Below are 23548 nucleotides of genomic sequence, written 5' to 3' on the forward strand. Positions count from 1 at the left end.
AGACATGGGTATGATCTTAAAACCACAAAAATAAAGGATGGAATGGCACTCAGAAACTCCTAGTGGATGACTACAGAAAATTTTGAAGACTTCTACAGGGGGTTGGGAGACTCATTTCACAAGAAGATAAGAATTTCAGAATGTCAGTTTCTGCTTCCATCCCTTTTGGAATTGAAGTTCACACTCATAATTGACTGCACATTTTTCAAACAATAGGCAGCGAGTAACTTAACCTAAGCAATCACTTGCATAGTGAAAACATATGAGAGTCCTAAATCTATAGTTTTTAACTTATTAGGCAAAAAAAAAAAAAAAAAAAAAAAAAAAAAAAAAAAAAAAAAAAAAAAAAAAAAAAAAAAATTCTGAAAAACTACTCCAGTAAAGGATGCACCTTTGACTTGTTTACATACAGAAAGTTTTTCAGCACTGCTGCAGGTGACTCAACTTTCAGCTTTATGCATCCCTTCAATCGAACCTAAATGCTGAAATGATTGTTTGCACGGCAGTGTGAATAAAAAATGTGACAATGGGTCTGAAAAATCAATCAGTGCAAAATTTACAAGAGGAATGCTGTCACAGGCTACACATCTAGATCAGACAGGTTTCTTTCTGTTTCATTTTCTTGTATATCTGGCCTTCGGACATGATACACTCAGCCACAGTCTCTAATGCACGATATGCTACAAATTCAAAGACGTATCTAACCTACTATCTCTCTCTCTCTCTCTCTCTCTCTCTCTCTCTCTCTCTCTCTCTCACACACACACACAAACACACATGTGATAGTTGGCAACAGCATTAACTAATTGGCGACAATATACGAAACATAACATGAAGTAAAGGACTGTTCATTTCCTAATGCTGCGCAAACAAAATTTAAAGTGGCAGTAAACAGGAAACAGCTCTAAACCCAGAACAGTAAGAAGTACACTATGTGATCGAAAGTATCCGGACACCAGGCTGAAAATGACTTAAAAGTTCGAGGCGCCCTCTGTCGGTAATGCTGGAATTCAGTATGGTGTTGGTGCACCCTTAGCCTTGATGACAGCTTCCACTTTCACAGGCATACACTCAATCAGATGCTGTAAGGTTTCTTGGGGAATGGCAGCCCATTCCTCACGGAGTGCTGCACTGAGGAGAGGTATCGATGTCAGTCAGTGAGGCACGGCACGCAGCTGGCATTCCAAAACATCCCAAAAGTGTTTGTAGGATTCGGGTCAGGACTGTCCATTGAAGGGATGTTATTGTCATGTAACCACTCCACCACAGGCCATGCATTACGAACAGGTGCTCGATCATGCTGAAAGATGCAATCGCCATCCCCGAATTGCTCTTCAATAGCGGGAAGCAAGAAGGTGCTTAAAACATCAATGTAGGCCTGTGCTGTGATAGTGCTATGCAAAGCAAGAAGGGGTGCAAGCCCCCTCTATAAAAAACACGACCACACCATAACACCACAATCACTGAATTTTACTGTTGGCACTACACACGCTGGTAGATGAAGTTCACCAGGCATTCGCCATACCCACACCCTGCCATCACATCACCACACTGTGTACTGAGATTTGTCACTCCACACAATGTTTTTCCACTGTTCAATCATCCAATGTTTACACTCCTTACACCGAGTGATGTGTTGTTTGGTATTTACTGGAGTGATGTGTGGCTTATGAGCAGCCGCTCGACCATGAAATCCGAGTTTTCTCACCTCCCTCCTAGCTGTCATAGTACTTGCAGTGGATCCTGATGCAGTTTGGAATTCCTGTGTGATGGTCTGGATAGATGTCTGCCTATCACACATTATGACCCTCTTCAACTGTTGGTGGTCTCTGTCAGTCAACAGACGAGGTCGGCCTGTACACTTTTGTGCTGTATGTGTCCCTTCATGTTTCCACTTCACTATCACATCGGAAAACGTGGACCTAGGGATGTTTAGGGGTGTGGAAATCTCACGTACAGACGTATGACATAGGTGACACCCAATCACCTGACGATGTTCAAAGTCCGTGAGTTCCGCGGAGTGCTCCATTCTGCTCTCTCACAATTTCTAATGACTACTGAGGTTGCTGATATGGAGTACCTGGCAGCACAATGCACCTAATATCAAAAAAATATGTTTTTGGGGTGTTTGGATACTTTTGATCACAGTGTGTATATTAAAAAATTGTTAATAGAAATTTAAACTATCATTACACCATGGAAAATCAAAAAGTGTCAGAACTATTATAACCTCAATGTACAATATCGAATATGTACCACAAAATAATATACACAAAATATGTAAATATTTCAAGCCACTGATGATGCATTTCAAATAATAAAGGTGAAACACGTATGGCACAAAATGTTCATTTTATTTTGTTGGAATTAGATGGACCACAAGTAACAAGTATAAACGTAAAACTAAAAAGTGTTTTCACAGTATTAATGCATGCTTCTCAGAGGAGTAGAGTATAGTCACCCTCCCTGTACTATTTAGAAATTATTGACATACACCGTTTTTCTGTAATTGAACCCAGAAAGTTATTGTATGAATGTGCCCTCAATCCAAAACAAATCATATCTGTCTTTGGAGAATAAAATAAATAAATCTACATAATGTGATAAGTGAATCAATCAATCAACAGTTTAACATTTCTCTTTATTGGCTTCATAAACAATGGACAAGACACACATGACTACAGAAAATATTACACCCATTGTTTACATTATAAGCCAGTAAGCTAAACAAAGAATCCATAAATGGTATCAGCACTATGCTGTCTTTAAAAACAACACACAGGTACACTTAAGTGACAGAGCTGTCATAGATATGGCAACAATATAAATATTCCACACTATCAGAAGACAAAGAATTGTGCATATTATTTTATTTGGAACAGACGTGCCACGTTCAAGTTTAGAGTGAAGAGCTCATAGTGAAAGTCGCCTACTTACAAGACAAGCTGTTAATATTTCTCTATATAAGACAGAAACACAGGGGCCTTATAATTAAGAAATGTAATAAAAATTTACATCACACTTTGTTAATAGATGGCTTTCCCTAAATATTTCATCAGGAATCAGACTTTACACACTGACCATCTAAATTACAATGTGTCTAACATAATATAACTTCTTTTAGGGTTTGAAGAAAATAAATACCAACAGCCATAATTTTATTATTTATTTTATTGGACTTCCAGTTTCTGTGCCTCATTTATACCATCTTCAGGTCTTTATACACATAGCCAGATAAGTTATATAAACGTACTTGCTGTTATAGGAATCACTAATTTCAACTAGCTTCCATAGATTTCTGAAACTTCTCTGTAGACGTGGACTCTCCACAACTCTGTCATCAGTAGAGTGGCGAGTCCACATCTGCGTAGAAGAGTCAGAAATCTATGGAAGCCAGTTGAAACTAGCGATTCTTATAATAGTGTGAATGTTTGGATGACTTGTTTAGCTACATGTAAAGGGACTTGAAGATGATGCCATTGAAACACTGAAACCGGTAGTCCAATAAAATAATCCATAAGATTGTGGCTGTCAATATTTAATTTCTTCAAGTCTCTGATCAGCTGCAGCCCCATTCACTTCATACAAGATGGAACTACAGGATCTTTTAAGGTTAGCTTTATATGATTAAGTAGCCCAATTTCTGTGGTACCATGTTTGTGAGAAGTCTCGAAGCTACCTCATTCGAGAAGACGTGCCCAGTGCTGAAATAACACATTTGCCACACTTTGGAGCTACCGAGTTTACACTACGCTGAAGGCTGCTGACTAATAATGCATGTATCTTTTACAGTTTGCCAGAACTGAGTCATTATTGTGAAAGAATACAAGATGTATGTAAACCTATTCAGCACTCAGTTCGTAGTTACAAACACATCACAAATATTCAGCTACTGCTAAAGTTTGAACTGCAGCTGCAATACACAGTATGCAAATCTACACTCGTAAAAATTTAAGTTCCGCTTTCAGATCCAGAGACAGTTGGATATATGTCGATGTAATGGCAACACTGCTAATGTTTGCCACCAATGTATTCAAACGGCATCTTGAGGAGAAGGAGGGGGGAGAGGGGGGGGGGCAGAAGACAGCCTAAATGCATTGTCATTAGAGACGTGTCGCCCCCATCTGGGAACCACTTCCAGCATTTCGGTTACCCCTACATACACTCGTGGCACCCCACAATCGAAAGTTCCCCCGACGCACGCGCACACTGTCCTTTCGCGAGTGGTTGTTCCACCACATTCGCTCACTTCAAGTTCTCGCTGCCACAGCAGCCGACGCGGACTCGTGAGTGACCTGTCGTAGGATCGGATAGGTGTCCAGCACTCCGGCACTCGGCGTCCGTCACGACCTTCACTCGGCGGCTGGCGAGCCGCAGGGCCGCTCCTATTTGTCCCACAGGCCGAGCTCACGCATGCGCGTCTGGAAGTACTTCTCGAGGGCGTTGGCGCACCGGTAGTACTCTGTGTCCGGGCTGTTGTAGAGCCGGCAGTTGGTGAAGATGCGCGTCATGTCCGCCACGAACAGGTGCCGCGTCGTATAGTACCTCGCCTTCAGCCGGTCCCCCATCGTCTTCAGGTCTGTGAGGGAAAGAGTGGAGGTTAACACACTGCCGACGATAATGTCATCGGATTACAGCAGCAATCTACGTTACTAAGCTGCAGGTGGCCATCTAATGACTTCTAGTGCCCACAAAAATTTTATTTTCAGTAACGAAAAAAATCTCGGGTGAACAGCCTGGTATGAGTGTGCATAGGACACAATATTTCGGCAATATGGCAACGTGGTTGATTGCCAAAATATTGTGTCCTATGCACACTCATACCAGGCTGTTCACCCGAGATTTTTTTCGTCGTAAAATACGCCTGGAGAAATTGAAGAATCACATTATTTTCAGTACTTCATACAATTACTGATTGGATTTAAAAATTTAAAATGCTTCCATAATGTGATCATTAACACACACAATCTTACGAGGCTAATCACAAAAGTAAGGTCTCCTATTTTTTTATAAGTACATAGACCTGTTTATTTCTACAATTGTTTACATCAGTTTACAGCTTGAACATTTAGCTATTTTTCAATATAATCACCATTTCTGTCGATGCATTTTTGTAGGTGCTGTGGCAGTTTTTGTATGCCCACGTCATACCAGCTCGCCGCCATGCTGTTCAGAAAGTTATGAATCTCTTCTATCACCTCATCATCAGAGCTGATTCGCTTTCTGGCCAAATGTGTAAAGTGGTATGCCCAGGTTTCGTTACCCGTGACAATTGAGTCCAGAAAGTTGTCCTGTTCGGCTGCAAGGCGGTGAAGAAATGCGCGGGAAGCATCGACTTGTTACCGCATGTGAGCCTCAGTCAGCATGCTTGGCAACCATCTTGTGCACACCTTCCGGTAGTTCAATGTTTCCGTTAAAATTCTGTGAGCGGTGCTTCGGGAAACCTCAGGGACCAACGTGCAGAGATCATCCAGGATGATCCGCCGATCTTCACGCACGCTTTGCTCGACCTTCAACACTGTCTCCTCAGAAATTGACAGTCTCCCACTCCTTTGTCCACCGTGAATTTCGGTCTGACCAGCTGCAAACTCTCTACACCACTTACGAACATTTTTGACATCCATGCACGACTCACCATACACTTCCGTCAATTGGCAATGGATTTCAATCGGCACAGTGCCCTTTGCATTCAAAAACCAAATAACTGCGCGCAATTCGCACTTGGCAGTAACATCCGACGGGAGCTCCATTCTTGACGGCTGCCAAGCTGAGACTGGGTGCCTCAGTGCGGCGTGCGCATGTTTACACACAGCACGTGAAACACTCTTCATAACAGTGTGACCAACTGCCACACAAACAGAGTTGTGTACTTATAAAAAAAATAGGAGACCTTACTTTTGGGATTACCCTCGCACTTTAAAGGTTTAACACAACAGCTCAAGTATTAAAGTTACACGCACAGTTTCCACCTCGATGCAGTGCAACTCACTGTGCGCGAATACCCAGACAATATTCATCCAGTATTTGAGACAGAGTACTTAGTGATATCCAAAAAACTTAGACATTATTTCAAATCTTTTCAAAACTTCCTCCTGCTGGCACCAACACAAAATAATGAAAGGAAAAAAGTTTATCGATTACTACATTTCTGTGTTCGTGCAATAGAGCTCCAGCATCAGCCATGGCATTTTAATTTATTACACACAATACATTTTGCAGATCATATCCACACAATTAAATGTACCAGCACAATTATATCACTGTACAACACACAGTTCACAGAAGCCAGAAAAACTAGCCTTTCTTATAGCAAAGTGCAAATTACCCAGACTACACTCACCCAACATTAGGTAGAGGGGGCACTTAGTGACTTCTGAAAAACTTTAAAACGTTTTTCAATTTTTCTCTCACTGAAACTGCTACAAAATAACGAAAGGAAAAAAGTTTATCGCTTACTAAATGTCCGTTGTTCATGTGGTGAAACTTCAGAATCAACCATGATATTTCATTATTTCTTTACTACTATCTATTTGCTACCTATTTTGCAGACAATAGCCACACATACCACTGAAGATACCTACAAAATTTTATCACTGTATGTCACATGGTTTAGGAGAACAACTAGCTTTTCATAAAAATGTAAATAGTTCTCAACATCAGCATTATAAATCTTTACAAAATTTAAAACACTGTGTTGTAGTTTGATACATGGAAATTTGATTATTTAAAGAATGAGGGTTAGGGTTACTGGTAATCACTATAGTAAATAGGGCAGTTTAAACATATAGGAAGCGCTACATGCTCACCAAACTAGATAAAGAGTGTCTCAATATGAAACTCAGAAATGTTTAAGTCTGTAGAGCCATCTGTTTTCCGAGTTGAATTAGATATTAGTGCAATCTACCTGTACTCCTTTATTCTTACACCTCTGTCGTATTTCTCCCAATCCTTTCATTTCTCTCTAGTCATCTTATCGAGTACACAATTAAAGAGCAAAGGGGAGAGTCCATCTCCCTATCTCACCTTGGTTTTAATCTGAAAGGCCTCTGACAGCTTTCCTCTGAACTTGACCTTGGATGTTGTGTTGCTTAGGGTCTGTTTAGCCAGTTCACTGGATTTTCTATCCAAACTCATCTCCCCGAAATTGTGCCCCAGAAAATTTCATTTTGCCTCTCAGGGTGTGACCACTGCTGTAGAGGGACATGCAGAACTGTGGTTCAGGTTTAAAAGAAGACCTGACCATGCACTTGATAGAAATATACTTAGTAGAACACTTCAAGATCAAACGAGTCCTCCACAGTATAGTTAGTTAGTTACAAGTTCCATGGATAATGCTGCACAATAGATTGTAATGATGTGGAATGAGTCATTCTACATTCACATCACACATTAATTTGTACATATGATTTCATTCTGAACACTTCTAATTTTTTTAAATTATTACAGAAAGAAAAAAAGATATACAGATGTGAGGTAGTGATTCCTACCCACTACCTTTTCCTCATTACAGTAATAAAAATTCTTCTACAAAACAGAAGGAGTTGTCGAGGAGAAACTTTCTCAATTTGTTGTCAAATTTCACTATGCTGTCTGTCGGTCATTTTATATCACTGTATCACTGGGTAATCCATCAAAAAATTTTGTTACAGCATTGTGCAACACTTTTTGGGCTAAAGACAGTAATTATGTACATCATTGTCCCTGCTGAACTGTAGTGTATTATTTTCAACAAACTTTAAGAGGGAATAAATATACCGTGAAGCAATAGAATGCCATCTCCTTAAACAGATGTCTACAAAATGATTGTGGTGAGCACCACATATTCACATTTATGAGCAATGAAGAATTTCTTTCTTAAAGATGAGTTACCCCAGAACATTATTCCACATGACATTACTGAATGAAAGTATGCAAAATATGTAAACTTCCTGATTTCTCTCTCCCCAAGACTTGCAATGACTAAGTGCAAATGTGGCCAAACAAAGTTGTTTTAAGAGTTCCAAAATGTGCTTTTTCCAGTTTAACTTCTCATCAACATGGACACCTAAGAATTTTGAAGTTTCCACCCTAGTTATTATTTTCCCACCATGTGTTACATTTAAATTTTCACCATATTTATTATTTTGCCACCATGTGTTACATTTAAATTTCCATCCTATTTATTATTTTTCCACCATGTGTTACATTTATCATTGGAGTAGTAGCTCTAGATGTGCAGAACTGAATATGTTGTGTCTTTTTAAAATTGAGAGTGAGAGCAATCACAGACAACCAGCTAATGATACTTTTAAGAACTCTGTTTAGCATTTATTGTTTCTGTATGTCTTCTTGGATTGATTACAATACAAGCGTCATCTGCAAAAAGAACTAATTATACTTCAGATGGAAGACTGTTTACATATATGAGGAACAATAGTGGACCTACGAGTGACCAAGTCACACCATGGCACGCAGTCACTCAAGGAGGTCGCCAGCCTGCCGACATATGTAATGTGTGTGAGTTACAAATAAAAGTAGTCACAGGAGTAAAAATTTAAGAAACCAAATAAAACTTATTACAACACAGACGTTTGGTCTCTTTTTTTTCTCATTGTAAAACATACATTAATTTTCATCATGGTTTCTTAAAATAAGCTTTACGTGAATTTGTATTAATTTGCTTAATGTCATGCCACAGTATTACTGTACAGGGGAGAGCACCAAAATTTTAATGCTTTTTGCACGTCAAAGATGATGTTTCCCGACTGCTTTGAGATATCAACAACAGTTATTTTCATTGAATTCTATTTATTGAGCCACAGTATCCACTAATTTTTCATTTCAGTTTTTTTTTATGTTTAAAGTTGTGGGTAGATTTCACAAGCTTTTGTTATTTTTTACACTGCCATGAAGTATAATCCAAACAATCAAAACAGTTTAAGACAGCAGAAGCAGAGAAGCAGGGCCAGTGTTATGGGGGAGGGGGGGGGGGGGGGGGGGGGGGGGAGGGCGTTGCACTATGATTTTGAACCAAAGTCTGGGGGAAGAGGCCCTCACTAAACCTGCAGGATTGTTTAAAAAACACATACACATACATAACTTGTGATTAAACTGATGGAAAATACTATTGAATTTATGTTAACTGTGAGCATTAAAACAGTCTCTTAAAAAAAGACGTTGGCTGATTTTTGGCATTAAAATTTTTTGTCAATGAAAACTTCTTTATTGTCAAAAATTAATTTCCTGTGGATGCTCATCATTGCTAGGCCTTTGAGACGACTTTCTACTATCATGCTTCTCAACCAAATTTTTATTCGTCTTAAACTGCTAAAAGACCGTTTGACATGGTGTACAAGGGAGAGTAATCAAAATTTTCAAAGCTTTTTGTATTTCTGGAAAGAAGTTTTTTGTGTTTTTAATTATATCACAAATAGTTAGCTCCTCTTGGTTCTGTTATTCTTCCATAATTTTTTCCAAAGTTCAATTTCACTTTTAATGTTTGACAAATCGTAAAACCAGGCAAATGTTTCACAAGTTCCTATCAGTTGATCAATTGACATGGTTTTCATTTGTAAAATGGCTCTGAGCATTATGGGACTTAACATCTGAGGTCATCAGTCTCCTAGAACTTAGAACTACTTAAACCTAACTAACCTAAGGACATCATACACATCCATGCCCGAGGCACGATTTGAACCTGCGACTGTAGCAGTTGCGCAATTACGGACTGAAGCGCCAAGAACCGCTCGGCCACTGCGGCCGGCTTTTCATTTGCACTGGATGTAATTCAGAGAAAGTGAACACTGGGGTGTTTTGATTAGCAAAACACACTTAGAGAGAGGTAATAATGAAGTCCAAATAAGGTATTATAAATAGCCTACTGCAAAATTCCAATAGATTTTCCACTGGAGGACTGCTTGGATGTTACTGACTTCCAGCAACTCGCAGCACTGTTTTTATGTCTTCAAGACCAATTTTTTCTGCAATGGCCATAGTTTCTTTCAAAACATCATCTGTTACTTTTTCCACATTGTCACGGTGAGTTTCCAGCAATTGCAAAATTAATTTTATGTGTTGCGAGGCCTTGACTGTGCCTAAAGTTATGGACTGCAGAATATTAACCACAGGTACCATCAAAGCACAATACTTGGCAATTAAAATTACGCCAACAATAAATGGAGAGCCAGAAGCAGCTGCATAAAGGTGAAAAGCATATTTTCTGGTTGAACTGTTTCCTTCACTTGATAAAGTTTCCAAGGCTTCTACTATAGTGGGAAAATTCTCCTTGAGAAATATGATGTTTTTGTCTTTTTCATTTGATCTTGTTTTACACACAGATGAAATATTGGGTATAAGCTTCCCCCCCTCCCCTTGCCCCGCCCCACCAAGTGATGCCCTTGCAGCAGTCACTGTGAGGAAACTTCAATGGAAATAGACTACTGCATAGTACAGACTACTGCATGGTAAGTGTAGAACAAGCATAGGGCTATAGATACAGAGAGACCCAGTGAAATGCACTTGGCTGTCAAGATGACAATGCATGAAGCCTTCAATGACTTCTGTACCAGAATCTTACCAAGAGATCTCTTGCAAAGCCCTGCAAAATTCTGGTCGTATGTGAAAGCTGTCAGTGGCACCAAAGTTAGTGTCTAGACATTCATGGACAAGACAGGGACTAACTTGAGGGTATCAAAGCGAAAGCAGAAGTGCCGAATTGCATTTTCAAATAAAGATACAGGACCTAGTTTTATTCTCACATCACTGGTATGATGATATCTGCAAATATTAGAATTAGTAGTGTTGAGCAGCAGGTGAAACTGAAAAAAACTAGAAAAGGCTCCAGGATCCAATGTACTTGATGTCAGATTCTGTACAGAATTTGAATCCAAGTGAGCTCCTGTTTTAAAACTAAAGTGCACATGCGGGCTATTTGTGTAGCCCAGCGAGCAAAATGGTAATTTATTTTCAAAAATTGGCATGCCACAGTGCTGCCGTTTGGTGTATTCCTCAGGTGTGAATCCTCCCTCCGGCTACTAGCATGGTGATTACTGTGGTTCAAAGACATTTAAATAAATTGTCCTTGAAGTCTGTGGGCTACATGTGTAGCCCACAGTAGTGTTCATGGAAGTTAAATTGCTGATTGCAAAACTTGTGAAACTGAGTTAAATATGGCACAATTACTATAATAATACTATAAAATGCTGTTATATATTACTTCTTTAGTATAGACAACAAGGCCAAGATTATGTACCAGATGAAGAAGTTACGTGAATTACAACAATGTAGGGAAAGACAGATTGCTACTTACCGTGAAGGAGACACGACAACTTGTAGAGAGGCACAACTAAAATACACTTATGTAAGTGTCTTTTAATTGTGCCTGTTCACAACTTGATGTGTCTTCTTCACAATAAGTAGCAATCTGTCTTTTCCTACACTGTCGATATTCCTTCCTGGAGTTTCCACTGTTTGATTTACCTGAATTACAACCATTATGCTAAAATCTTGCTCCAGGCACCTCACGTTGCACAACCTCTCAATTGATTGTATGAAAAGGGGGTCCCTTATACCTGGACTCCCGCCTGCAACTAGGCTTTCGTCCAATTGAAAGCTATGCTGGCATCCACCCCCTGCCTCATGCCCTTTTCTCCCAATCACTCTTGGTTGTGGCAGCCAATACATCTACCTATGGGATCGGAGGAGTCTTGGCACACAGGAATGGGGACGGTTGTGAACAACCTATACATACGAGGTGCGGCTAGAAAAAAACCGGACTGATGCTGGAAAAAACATTTATTTACAATTATTTACAATTTCATGTTATCTCCTTCAATGTACTCTCCTCGTCGGTCTCTACACCGCTCCATACGAATTTTCCGCTGTTCATAGCAATGCTGCAGATCATTTTCGGTAAGTCCATACATTACTTCCGTCGCTTTTTCTTTTACTGCTTCAACAGTCTCAAATCTAGTTCCTTTCAAAGCTGACTTGACTTTAGGGAAAAGAAAAAAGTCACAGGGGGCCAAATCAGGTGAGTAGGGTGGATGATCTAAGATGGGAATGTTGTGTTTTGCCAAAAACGTCTTCACTGACAACGCACTGTGAGCTGGGGCATTGTCTTGGTGAAGGATCCGTGACTTTTTTCTCCACAAATCGTTCCGTTTTCTCCGTACTCGCTCACGTAGGGTAGCCAGGATGCTAAAGTTTCGGGATCGTAAGTAAAAAACCACGATTCATCGCAAGTAATAACATTTTGTAAGAAGGTGGGATCACTTTCAATGCTTTCCAGGATGTCGGAACAAATCATTCTTCGGCGTTCCTTTTGTTCAATTGTGAGACACTTTGGAACCATTTTTGAACACACTTTGTTCATGTTGAAACTTTCATGAAGAATCTGCCTAACACTTTCCTTGTCAACTCCTGTTAACTCAGACACTGCTCTGATTGTTAAACGGCGATCTTGTCGAACAAGTTTACCGATTTTTCCAATGTTTGCATCAGGTTTTGCTGACAATGGTCTGCCAGTGCGAGTGTCATCACTGGTGTCTTCGCGGCCATCTTTAAATCGTTTAAACCACTCAAACACTTGTGTTCGCGATAAACAATCATCGCCGTACACTTGTTGCAACATTACAAACGTTTCACTTGCAGATTTTCCTAGTTTGAAACAAAATTTGATGTTAACACGCTGTTCTTTCTGTACACTCAACATTTTCCGACACACAGACAAAACGTCAACTACTTAAACCAGACGCCACGGGCAGACTGAGTGCAGGAGGCAGATGAAACTCGAGCAGTAGGCGGAGCGAGAGTCACGTGACAGGCCACGCGACTTTCAGCCTTATTGCATTCGTTTTATTGTTTCACCAGTACTAGTCCGGTTTTTTTCTAGCCACACCTCGTATCCAAAACCCCGACCTCGGCACAGTACAACTATTCCCAGATCGAAAAGGAGGCCTTGGCAATAGTATTCGCAGTCAAGAAATTTTATCTCTACCTTTTTGGGGTGCAGTTCTCTTTAGGAACGGATCACAAGCCATCGGTAGCATTATTCGGGCCATGTTTCAACCTCCCAGAATGAATAGCCCAATGCCTCTAGCACTGGACGTTGTTCCTCAGTGCCTTCAATTATACCATCTGGTACAAGCCGACAGTCCAGTATCCTGATGCTGATGCAGTGTCCGATCTACTGCCTGGCTCAGACCCTGGTTTTTACCAACAGGAGGTACTCTGCTTCCACGTCAATGCCAAACAACAACATATGTCGGTTGGTTTTCCCTTTACAGCCATGCGTGTTGCTGCTGCAACATTCCAGGAACTCACCGTGTGACAGGTTCTTCACTACGTACCTCCCTCGTCTGTTTATGACAGGGCTCCACCCTCGGAAAAAGCTTCCTTGCCGATGCTCGGTACTGGATGATGTCATCCTTTTGGATACTGACAAGGGAACCTCCCCATCGCACCCCCCTCAGATTTAGTTATAAGATGGCACAATGGATAGGCCTTGAAAAACTGAACACGTATCAATCGAGAAAACTGGAAGAAGCTGTGTGAAACTATGAAAATATAAGCAAAATATACAAACTGAGTAGTCCATGATAGCCAAAATCAAGGAGAATGTTAGTGCGGGAGTGCCGTGATCTCGTGGTTAGCGTCAGTAGCTGCGGAAGGAGAGGTCCTTGGTTCAAGTCCTTCCTCAAGCGAAAATTTCACTTTTTTTTTATTTTCGCATAGTTATGATCTGTCCGTTCGTTCATTGACGTCTCTGTTAATTGTAATTAGTTTACTGTTCACTGTAATAAGTTTAGTATCTGTGTTTTGCGACCGCACCGCAAAACCGTGCGATTAGTAGACGAAAGGACGTGCCTCTCCAATGGGAACCGAAAACACTTGATCGCAAAGTCATAGGTCAACCGATTCCTCCACAGGAAAACACGTCTGATATATTCTATACAACACTGGTGACGGCATGTGCGTCGCATGACAGGAATATGTTGTCGACCCACCTAACTTATACAGTTGGCAGATGGGTAAAAAGATTCTTCTACCTTGCCCGATTTAGGTTTTCTTGTGGATTTGATAATCACTCCCAAAAAAGTGATGAAAACGTAAGAGTTTGTCACATAAACTGAAAATAAAAAAATTAAACTTTTCACTCGAGGGAAGACTTGAACCAAGTATCTCTCATTCCACAGCTGCTCACGCTAACCACGGGACCACTGCGACAGTGAGCTCACCTTGTCCTTGATGTTACATATCTTGTGCATGGACTACTCAGTTTGTATATTTTGCTTATTTTTTCATAGTTCCACACAACTTCTTCCTGTTTTCTCGATTGATCTGTGTTCAGTTTTTCAAGGCCTATCCACTGAGCCAACTTATAACTAAATCTGAGGGGGGTGCGATGGGGAGGTTCCCTTGTGAGATGGATGTACATCAAATGCTTATTCAGATGGAATTGCATCATCAGGTATTGAATTTGCTCCACGTTGCTGGCACATCATGTGTGCTGCCCCAGAATCAACAGCAACATACAAAAGATGGTCTGTAGTTGCGCAGCATGTTCCTGGCACCAGCTGGCACCCCTTCGGTCCTTTGCCCCCTGGCCTACTGCTTGCCTCATTTGGAACCGCATCCCTCTCAATTTTACAGGCCCATTCTTAGGTTCTGTGTGGCTGCTCACTGTGGATGCTTATTCAAAGTAACCCTATGTCATATGCACGGCATCCACCACAACCGAGGCCACCCTTACTGCCTTAGACCAAGTTTTGGCCATTGAAGGGTTACCTCAACATTGGTCTCTGACAATGGCCCATGATTCATGCCCCTGGCTTCAAGGACTTACATACTGCCAATGGCATTAACCACAACTGCAGCCCTCCATTATAGCTTTCCTCCAAAGGTCAGCTAAACTTCTGGTCTGGATTTTAAAGCAGCAGATGAAGAAGGCTATTGAATCCCCTGCCATTACGACAGCCCTTACTTTGTTTTTGAGCATTTATTAAACCACACCGATTAACAATCGTAGTCCACTAGAGCTCCTCCATGGTTGCCAGCCTCAGACCTTACTTCCTCTGCTGACACCATCTCACTCGCATCCCTCCTGGTGTTACACCACTGGCACGGTGGTATGGGTATGCTCCTACGGGAATGCTGCAGCTCGTATACCAGAAACGGTAGTATCCACCGACGGGCAACACGTTATGTCTGCCCAAGTGCAGAAGGGGCTCGAGCACCATCACCACAACCAGCTTTGACCTCGGATACAAGCATCTCCTCTACCTTCTGGTGCCACTGTGACACCACAGCCAGAGCCCCGGGTGGCTACTGCGGATGTCCCATTGTGGGCGAGCGCTTCTCTCTAGCTCCCTGTAGATCAGTGGTTCACCCTGTCACACCCATCTCCAGTGCTGTTCCGATGAACACTGCCGACTGCATTTCCCCCTCGCAGCCTATGGTTCCTGAAACTGCTCCTTCACCCGTATTGTTCCACCTTCCACAGCACTGTCCAGGGTGTTTCTGGTTGTATGCTCTGGTTTGGGGGGAGGGGGGGGGCAGCAAGGACCTAGTATTGGGTTGTACAAAGAATGCCTGCCTGAGCAAATGGACGATAGAGGAGAGAGTTGTCACAGAGCTGCACTCACACAGTGAGTGTGCCACCTACCACCGTCTCACCACATGAATACACCTGCCAATAGTGCCCCTCGTGGCTGGCATAAAAACCACCACACATCGATCACTCACTCAGGTGTGTAGTTTGTCTGATAACATTTGCTACTATCTTCACCATAGTACTGACTATTCATTGACAGCTTTGGTATTGATTTTCCCCTTCAATTTCGATTTGGATTGCACCACGTAGTTGACAGAGTTGTGTGGAAATTTTGTTGTGCTTTGTTGTTGCATAGGATGCCATTGACTTCCTCTTGTGTCAGGTCTGCCATTCGGTCAGCCTGTTGCTCAACTCAAGTGTAATATGAGTCCTGTCTGCAGACAGTCTTCCTGCCATGTGTCATCATAATTTCTTTCCTGTTTGTGTGACATGTGCAACCAGTATCCGACTAGTTGTGGATATAATGATTCTCCTGTCAAAAGACCATGTCCCAGTGTAAAGGCCTAGGGGAAAATAGTACTGGAGCACACGCACAGTATCAGGAGAAAAGCAGACTGGAAAAGTAGGTTGACTCTTACACAGAAGATACAGCAACCAACCACTTTTTATAATGCTATTTATTTACTGAAACAGTGCCGTAACCTGTTTCAAACAGATAGGTTCGTCATCAGATGGCAAGTTAATGTTTTACATTACATTTCGTGTTTTGTTTCGCCACAGACGAAACTTCTTTAGGGTGGTGATGCCAATGCAGGTGGCTTATCATACTGCAAACTCGAAAACTGTATACCTTCATGTGATGGGCAAGTACTCTACCATCTGAACTACCCAAGCACGACTCACGCCCCGTCCTCACAGCTTTACTTCTGCCAGTACCTCGTCTCCTACCTTCCAAACTTTACAGAAGCTCTCCTGCGAACCGTGCAGAACTAGCACTCATGAAAGAAAGGATATTGCGGAGACATGGCTTAGCCACAGCCTTGGGGATATTTCCAGACTGAGATTTTCACTCTGCAGCGAAGTGTGTGATGATATGAAACTCAGATGGTAGAGCACTTGCCTGCGAAAGGCTAAGGTCCCGAGTTCGAGTCTCGGTCCGGCACACAGTTTTAATCTGCCAGGAAGTTTCATACCAGCGCACACTCCGCTGCAGAGCGAAAATCTCATTCTGGATACAGTTTTCGAGTTTGCAAGATGATAAGCAACCTGCACTGGAATGTAATGGCACAGATTCTTCATTGGCATCACCACCCCAAGGAAGTTTTGTCAGGTGGGGAAACAAAACATGAAATGAAATGTAATGTAAAACATGAACTTGCCATCTGAAAATGAACCTATCGGTTTGAAACCGGTAACGGTGCTGATTAAGTATATAAATAGCTTTATAATAAATGGCTGGTTGCTGTAATCTTCTGTGTAAGAGTTGACCTACATTTTGTACACAGCCACAGGCTCAATATATCAGTTTTTGACAAAATAGCAGACTGGAAAAGGTTTTTGCAACCAGGAGTCTTAGCTGCTTTTGATTCTTCTGGATTGTGTGATCATGGTCTACAAAACTTCTTGTCCCTGTAGTTTCATCTAGAGCTGCATCTGACATCTTCAGAGATACTCCTGGTTCCGATGAGTGGGGGAACCAATGGGTAGCACAAGAGAAAAGACAGAGACCCAGAAGGCTAAGTTAAGGAAAAATTGGTTGGAATTGATGACCAAGGTGGAAGAGATGGGAAACTGGAGGCAAGTATGCACTGATCAGTAAGCCAGAGATCAATGGCAAAGGAGGATACAGGAATATGATGGTGAGTGTAATGTAATGTAAGATGAATTAGTAGAACAACATGATACATTAATCTATGACGCAACCTGATACACTTTTTGGGGCACATTAAATGCTTATGAACACATTTTTATTATTTAATCACTTTGGTTATTATTCTTTTGGCTATACGGAAAGTTAATTAACAGTACCTTTACCCAATTTTTGTGGCAGCCATGACTGTCATATAAGCACATGCTATAGTCTTAGCCTTTTGTGAAGTGAGAATAAAAACATAAAAAATAACAATATATGATAACACAAATGTTAGCAAAACATAAGCTAATCTAATTATTTTTCAAAATTCAAACTTTATAATTTTAATTGTTAAAAACATTTACAATGTAAATTCTGCAGCAAAGGAATGCAAATTTGTTAAGTTTTGCTTTAGAAATTGTAATTATTATCCGTCATTTACACCATAGTTCATCTAGATAATCTTGTAATTACTAGTCATAATTCTAACTAAATTAAAATGTTGCTATCAATAACGCATGTACTGTTTACGCTGTTAAGAACATAATTATACTTCAACAGCTGCACCCATCAAACCAATACTTTACTCCTGCCAAATGAGTGCAATGTAACCCAGCAGAATATGTGTGGATCTGTTTTAGTGCCAGTCACATGGAGTTGTAAAAATTAGGACAATGATGTGGAAGTGGAAGTTGTACTCTTTAAAAAGATTAATTATAAATAGAGTTTGAGTACTTATTAAGAGAAGAAGTTACCACCCTCAAACTGCAAAATATTCATGCCGGAATATTTCCAACTACAGGAACTCAGTAAACCTGTAGCATCGCATGTTCTAAAGCAATTCAATTATATTGCAAATAAGCTTAATTAACAGACAGAAGCACCTGAAATTAGCGAATATGAGTATTTTTAAATGTTTTTATGTATGTTATGATGTAATGATGTTGTTGTTGTCTTCAGTCATGAGACTGGTTTGATGCAGCTCTCCATGCTACTGTATCCTGTGCAAGCTTCTTCATCTCCCAGTACCTACTGCAGCCTACATCCTTCTGAATCTGCTTAGTGTATTCATCTCTTGGTTTCCCTCCACAATTTTTACCCTCCACGCTGCCCTCCAATACTAAATTGGTGATCCCTTGATGCCTCAGAACATGTCCTACCAACCGATCGCTTCTTCTAGTCAAGTTGTGCCACAAAACTCCTCTTCTCCCCAATTCTATTCAATACCTCCTCATCAGTTGTGTGATCTACCCATCTAATCTTCAGCATTCTTCTGTAGCACCACATTTCGAAAGCTTCTATTCTCTTCTTGTCTAAACTATTTATTGTCCTCGTTTCACTTCCATACAAATACTTTCTGAAACGAATTCCTGACACAAATATATACTCGATGTTAAAACAATTTCTCTTCTTCAGAAACGCTTTCCTTGCCATTGCCAGTCTACATTTTATATCCTCTCTACTTCGACCAGCATCAGTTATTTTGCTCCCCAAATAGCAAAACTCCTTAACTACTTTAAGTGTCTCATTTCCTAATCTAATTCCCTCAGTATTACCCGACTTAATTCGACTACATTCCATTACCCTCGTTTTGCTTTTGTTGATGTTCATCTTATACCCTCCTTTCAAGACACTGTCCATTCCGTTCAACTGCTCTTCCAGGTCCTTTGCTGTCTCTGACAGAATTACAATGTCATCGGCAAACCTCAAAGTTTTTATTTCTTCTCCATGGATTTTAATTTCTACTCTGAACTTTTCTTTTGTTTCCTTTATTGCTTGCTCAATATACAGGTTGAATAACATCGGGGATAGGCTACAACCCTGTCTCACTCCCTTCCCAACCACTGCTTCCCTTTCATGCCCCTCGACTCTTATAGCTACCATCTGGTTTCTGTACAAATTGTAAATAGCCTTTCGCTCCCTGTATTTTACTCCTGCCACCTTTAGAATTTGAAAGAGAGTATTCCAATCAACATTGTCAAAAGCTTTCTCTAAGTCTACAAATGCTAGAAACATAGGTTTGCCTTTCCTTAATCTTTCTTCTAAGATAAGTCGTAAGATCAGTATTACCTCACGTGTTCCAACATTTCTACGGAATACAAACTGATTTTCCCCGAGGTCGGCTTCTACCGGTTTTTCCATTCGTCTGTAAAGAATTCGCGTTAGTATTTTGTAGCTGTGACTTATTAAAATGATAGTTCGGTTTTCACATCTGTCAACACCTGATTTCTTTGGGATTGGAATTATTATATTCTTCTTGAAGTCTGAGGGTATTTCGCCTGTCTCATACATCTTGCTCACCAAACGGTAGAGTTTTGTCAGGACTGGCTCTCCCAAGGCCGTCAATAGTTCTAATGGAATGTTGTCTACTCCCAGGGCCTTGCTTCGACTCAGGTCTTTCAGTGCTCTGTCAAACTCTTCACGCAGTATCATATCTCCCATTTCATCTTCATCTACATCCTCTTCCATTTCCATAATATTGTTCTCAAGTACATCGCCCTTGTATAGACCCTTCCATCTTTCTGCTTTCCCTTTTTTGCTTAGAACTGGGTTTTCATCTGAGCTCTTGATATTCATACAAGTCGTTCTCTTTTCTCCAAAGGTTTCTTTAATTTTCCTGTAGGCAGTATCTATCTTACCCCTAGTGAGATAACCCTCTACATCCTTACATTTGTCCTCTAGCCATCCCTGCTTAGCCATTTTGCACTTCCTGTCGATCTCATTTTTGAGACGTTTGTATTCCTTTTTGCCTGCTTCATTTACTGCATTTTTATATTTTCTCCTTTCATCAATTAAATTCAATATTTCTTGTTACCCGAGGGTTTCTACTAGCCCTCGTCTTTTTACCTATTTGATCCTCTGCTGCCTTCACTATTTCATCCCTCAAAGCTACCCATTCTTCTTCTACTGTATTTCTTTCCCCCATTCCTGTCAATTGTTCCCTTATGGTATCCTTGAAAATCTGTACACCCTCTGGTTCTTTCATTTTATCCAGGTCCCTTCTCCTTAAATTCCCACCTTTTGCAGTTTCTTCAGTTTAATGATAATGATTATAATTAGAACAACTAGATTACTAGTGGAGCAGAGAGGATAAGAGGATACTGAATACCTCAGAAGAAGAGAGCAAAAGAACAGAAAGGATGAAGAGGTTCTGGGATAAGAAAAAGAAAATGCAATCCATGAAGTCTCCTACAAAGGCTATAATGTAAGAGGCAGCAGCTTACTGAAAACCAGCTCCTATGTTTCAGTTGGTTTCACAATGTTTTCCTGCATGTTTTTTCTAAAACATACATGGTTAGAAAAGCAAAGTAGATAGTGACACTCACCCATAGGGTACTTAATGTGGTCATAGTAGTCTGGAACCTCCAGTTTGTCCACAGGCTTCAGGAAGGGCCATGCCGCACTGTGGTTGCGAATCTGCAAAAAGAAGAACAGAGAGTACTGTGATACACTAATCTTATTACTTACTGTGTCTCATACGTACAAAGTTACCAGAACACAGGAAAATAACTCAAAATCATCAAACAAACTGTATCAGCTGAAAAGCAAAATATGCTAACAAACTCTTTCTTCAATGACGAAAATTTAAGTTATCATAATTAAATAATTATACATCATACATGTAAGAGAACAAGGCAAATGAAATTGGTGCTTTAACAAGCTTAGGTTAGGACTGTCTAAGAATGTAGATAATAAATGTGTCAAACTCCTAAGAGTACATATTGATGCCAAACTGAACTGGGAAGTGCATATCACAAAATCTGTAAAAAGACCTCACATGTGTACTACCTCGTGTGGAAAGTGAAAGATATCGTCGGCAAAAATTATCTTCGAATGACATATTTTACACTCTTTTGGTCACATAAATCATATGGCCTACTCACATGGGGACATTTTCCTCATATCAGTAACACAGCAAAACTCATCGACTACTTCATGTGTCTCATTCTCTAATCTAATTCCCAGTTCACATGTGTTGTTCTGTAAATCACATACTGAAGAAGAACCTTCAGGAACGTTGAAAGAATCAAATTATACATTAAAAGGCAGAATTAATCACTACACTTGGCTTGTCCAAAAGTATACTTTTATGCACCCTGACTGATTTCAGAGAACACTATTTGCAGTCTATGTACTGGAAAAGTTAAAAACATGTATTAATTTAAAAATTAATACAACAGAAATACAGCCAAAGTTGCAAATTTCACTTTTATGTACTTGATGACTAGTTTCAGGTCAGGACCCATTTTCAAATCATTCAGATAGTCAAAACATTATTTCCCAAAATATAAGAACCTTACCAAGATAGCAAATTTTGCAAATGAACAGTTACAGCGTACAGATAGTCATCAAGTAAATAAAAGTGATATTTGCAACTTTGGCTATTTTTCCATTGTATTGATTAGCACCAATTGCTGCCCTGCACTTACTTCAGTGTGCTAGAAGTTTGTAAATATGAAAATTAATGCTAACCAGAATCTGGAACCCAGTGTCTGAATATTCTGATAAATTATAGAAACAGTGGCTAATAAGATAATCTTTTACTTTGTTATTGAATATTTTGTGTTTCCAGTTACCTTCCTGATGTCTTCCAGTGGAAATTATTTCTACTTCTAGTATTGTTGTTGAGAATTCTTCTTCTTCTTCTTCTTATTGAAATGTTTCTGCTCATGCAAGTCATTCACAAAGTCTCTTCCAATCTTCTCTTTTCTCCCACAGTCTATCGTTCGGAACTTCCTTACATTGCAGTCCCCTTAAATTAATATAATCCTTCACTAGGTCTCTCCCTCTTGTTTATGCTCTTCTTTCAAATTCTGGCCACTTCAAAGCTCTCTTTCCCATCCTTTAATGTGGCTAAATCATTTTAGCCTATTTCTTTCCGCAGATTCTTTTAGGAGACAGATCTGACATATGTTTCATTCCTTATCCGGTACCTTCTTGTCTTTCCCAGGATGCCTTGAAGAAAGGGCATATCTGCTGCTTCTATTCTACTCACGTCTTTCTTTGTCCAGGTCCAACATTCCAATCCATAGGTCATAATTGGCAGATAACATAACTCATATATCACACTCTTTGCTCTGGCAGGTATATCACAGTTCCTAATCGAAGACCTCGGTGGAAGAACTACACTTTTTCCCACAAAATACACCAGACACTCTAAGTTTTAGAATCTCATCCTATTACCACTTTGGTCAGAGAAAGGGATAAATACTGAGCTATCCCTATTTTGCACTAAACATATAAAGTCCAGTCACATTAATTAGACCATTGACTGCAGTCAGCATTGGATTTGTAAAATATGAGTTACGCCCTTTTTTCACCAAAGTCTTTAATTATGTCTGATAAATAATAGTAATAAAATTTTGAGCTGTTTTCTACCCTCTATGAAATTTCTTTCTTGATGTTTCCTTTCATAATTAGCTTGTTTCCTAGATATCTGAAAGCACCTACTTTGTCAATAAAAGCTCCCTTTGAGTAGATCTGTTAGGTGTTATGGTCAACATATCTGCATCTGCATATCTACGGCTATACTCCACAAGCCATCTTAGGGCATGTGGCAGAGGGTACTTTGTGTACGTCATCATTTCCTCCCTTTCCTGTTCCAGTTACGAATAGTTCACAGGAAGAACAATTCCTGGTAAGTCTCTGTGTGGTACTGAATCTCTCTAATTTTACTTTCATGGTATTTTTGCAAGATATATGTAGGGGGAAGTGATACAACGGCTGATCAAAAAGAAACGTGATTTTTTAAATTGTTGTGCAGACAATGTACATTTGATTATCAATCTCTCTTTTTTTATTATTTTTGTTATGTTGGTACACATGTCCCGAACATACGTTCACAGTTTCAAGTGAGCAGCATACTTCATTTGTTTTTGACAGACGGAAAGATTAGACATGTTTTAGTGTGCTTGGCAATTTTCGACTATTATAAAAAAAGGAGCAATGAATTTGCATCAAATTTTGTGGAAAAATTGGAATCAAGTGCTCTAAAACACTTGAAATGTTGACAGTGGCATACGATGAGTCTGCTCTAAATAAAAAAAAAACCCTTTACAAGTGGTACAAACTCTTACAAGATGACCGAGAATATGCAAATGACGAACTTCACTCTGCATGCCCCAGCACATCATCAGCACATGATAATGTTGACGCTGTGAAGA

General features: G+C 40.1%; 1 protein-coding gene across 3 annotated transcripts in view; it reads right to left on the reverse strand.

The window, feature by feature from the left end:
* Positions 1-2620: 2620 nt before the first annotated feature.
* LOC126427329 (histone acetyltransferase KAT2A) overlaps positions 2621-23548 on the reverse strand; it is a 339982-nt gene continuing 319054 nt past the window's right edge. For all 3 annotated transcript variants that reach the window (XM_050089640.1, XM_050089639.1, XM_050089641.1), the window contains 2 exons: positions 20711-20801; positions 2621-4579 (listed from right to left, as the gene is read on the reverse strand). In XM_050089640.1, the coding sequence (XP_049945597.1) occupies positions 4386-4579; positions 20711-20801 (285 nt within the window). In that variant the 3' untranslated portion in view covers positions 2621-4385. The remainder of the gene's footprint in view (positions 4580-20710; positions 20802-23548) is intronic.

The sequence above is a fragment of the Schistocerca serialis genome, chromosome 11, assembly GCF_023864345.2.
Source record: "Schistocerca serialis cubense isolate TAMUIC-IGC-003099 chromosome 11, iqSchSeri2.2, whole genome shotgun sequence".
Taxonomy (NCBI): Eukaryota; Metazoa; Arthropoda; class Insecta; order Orthoptera; family Acrididae; genus Schistocerca; species Schistocerca serialis.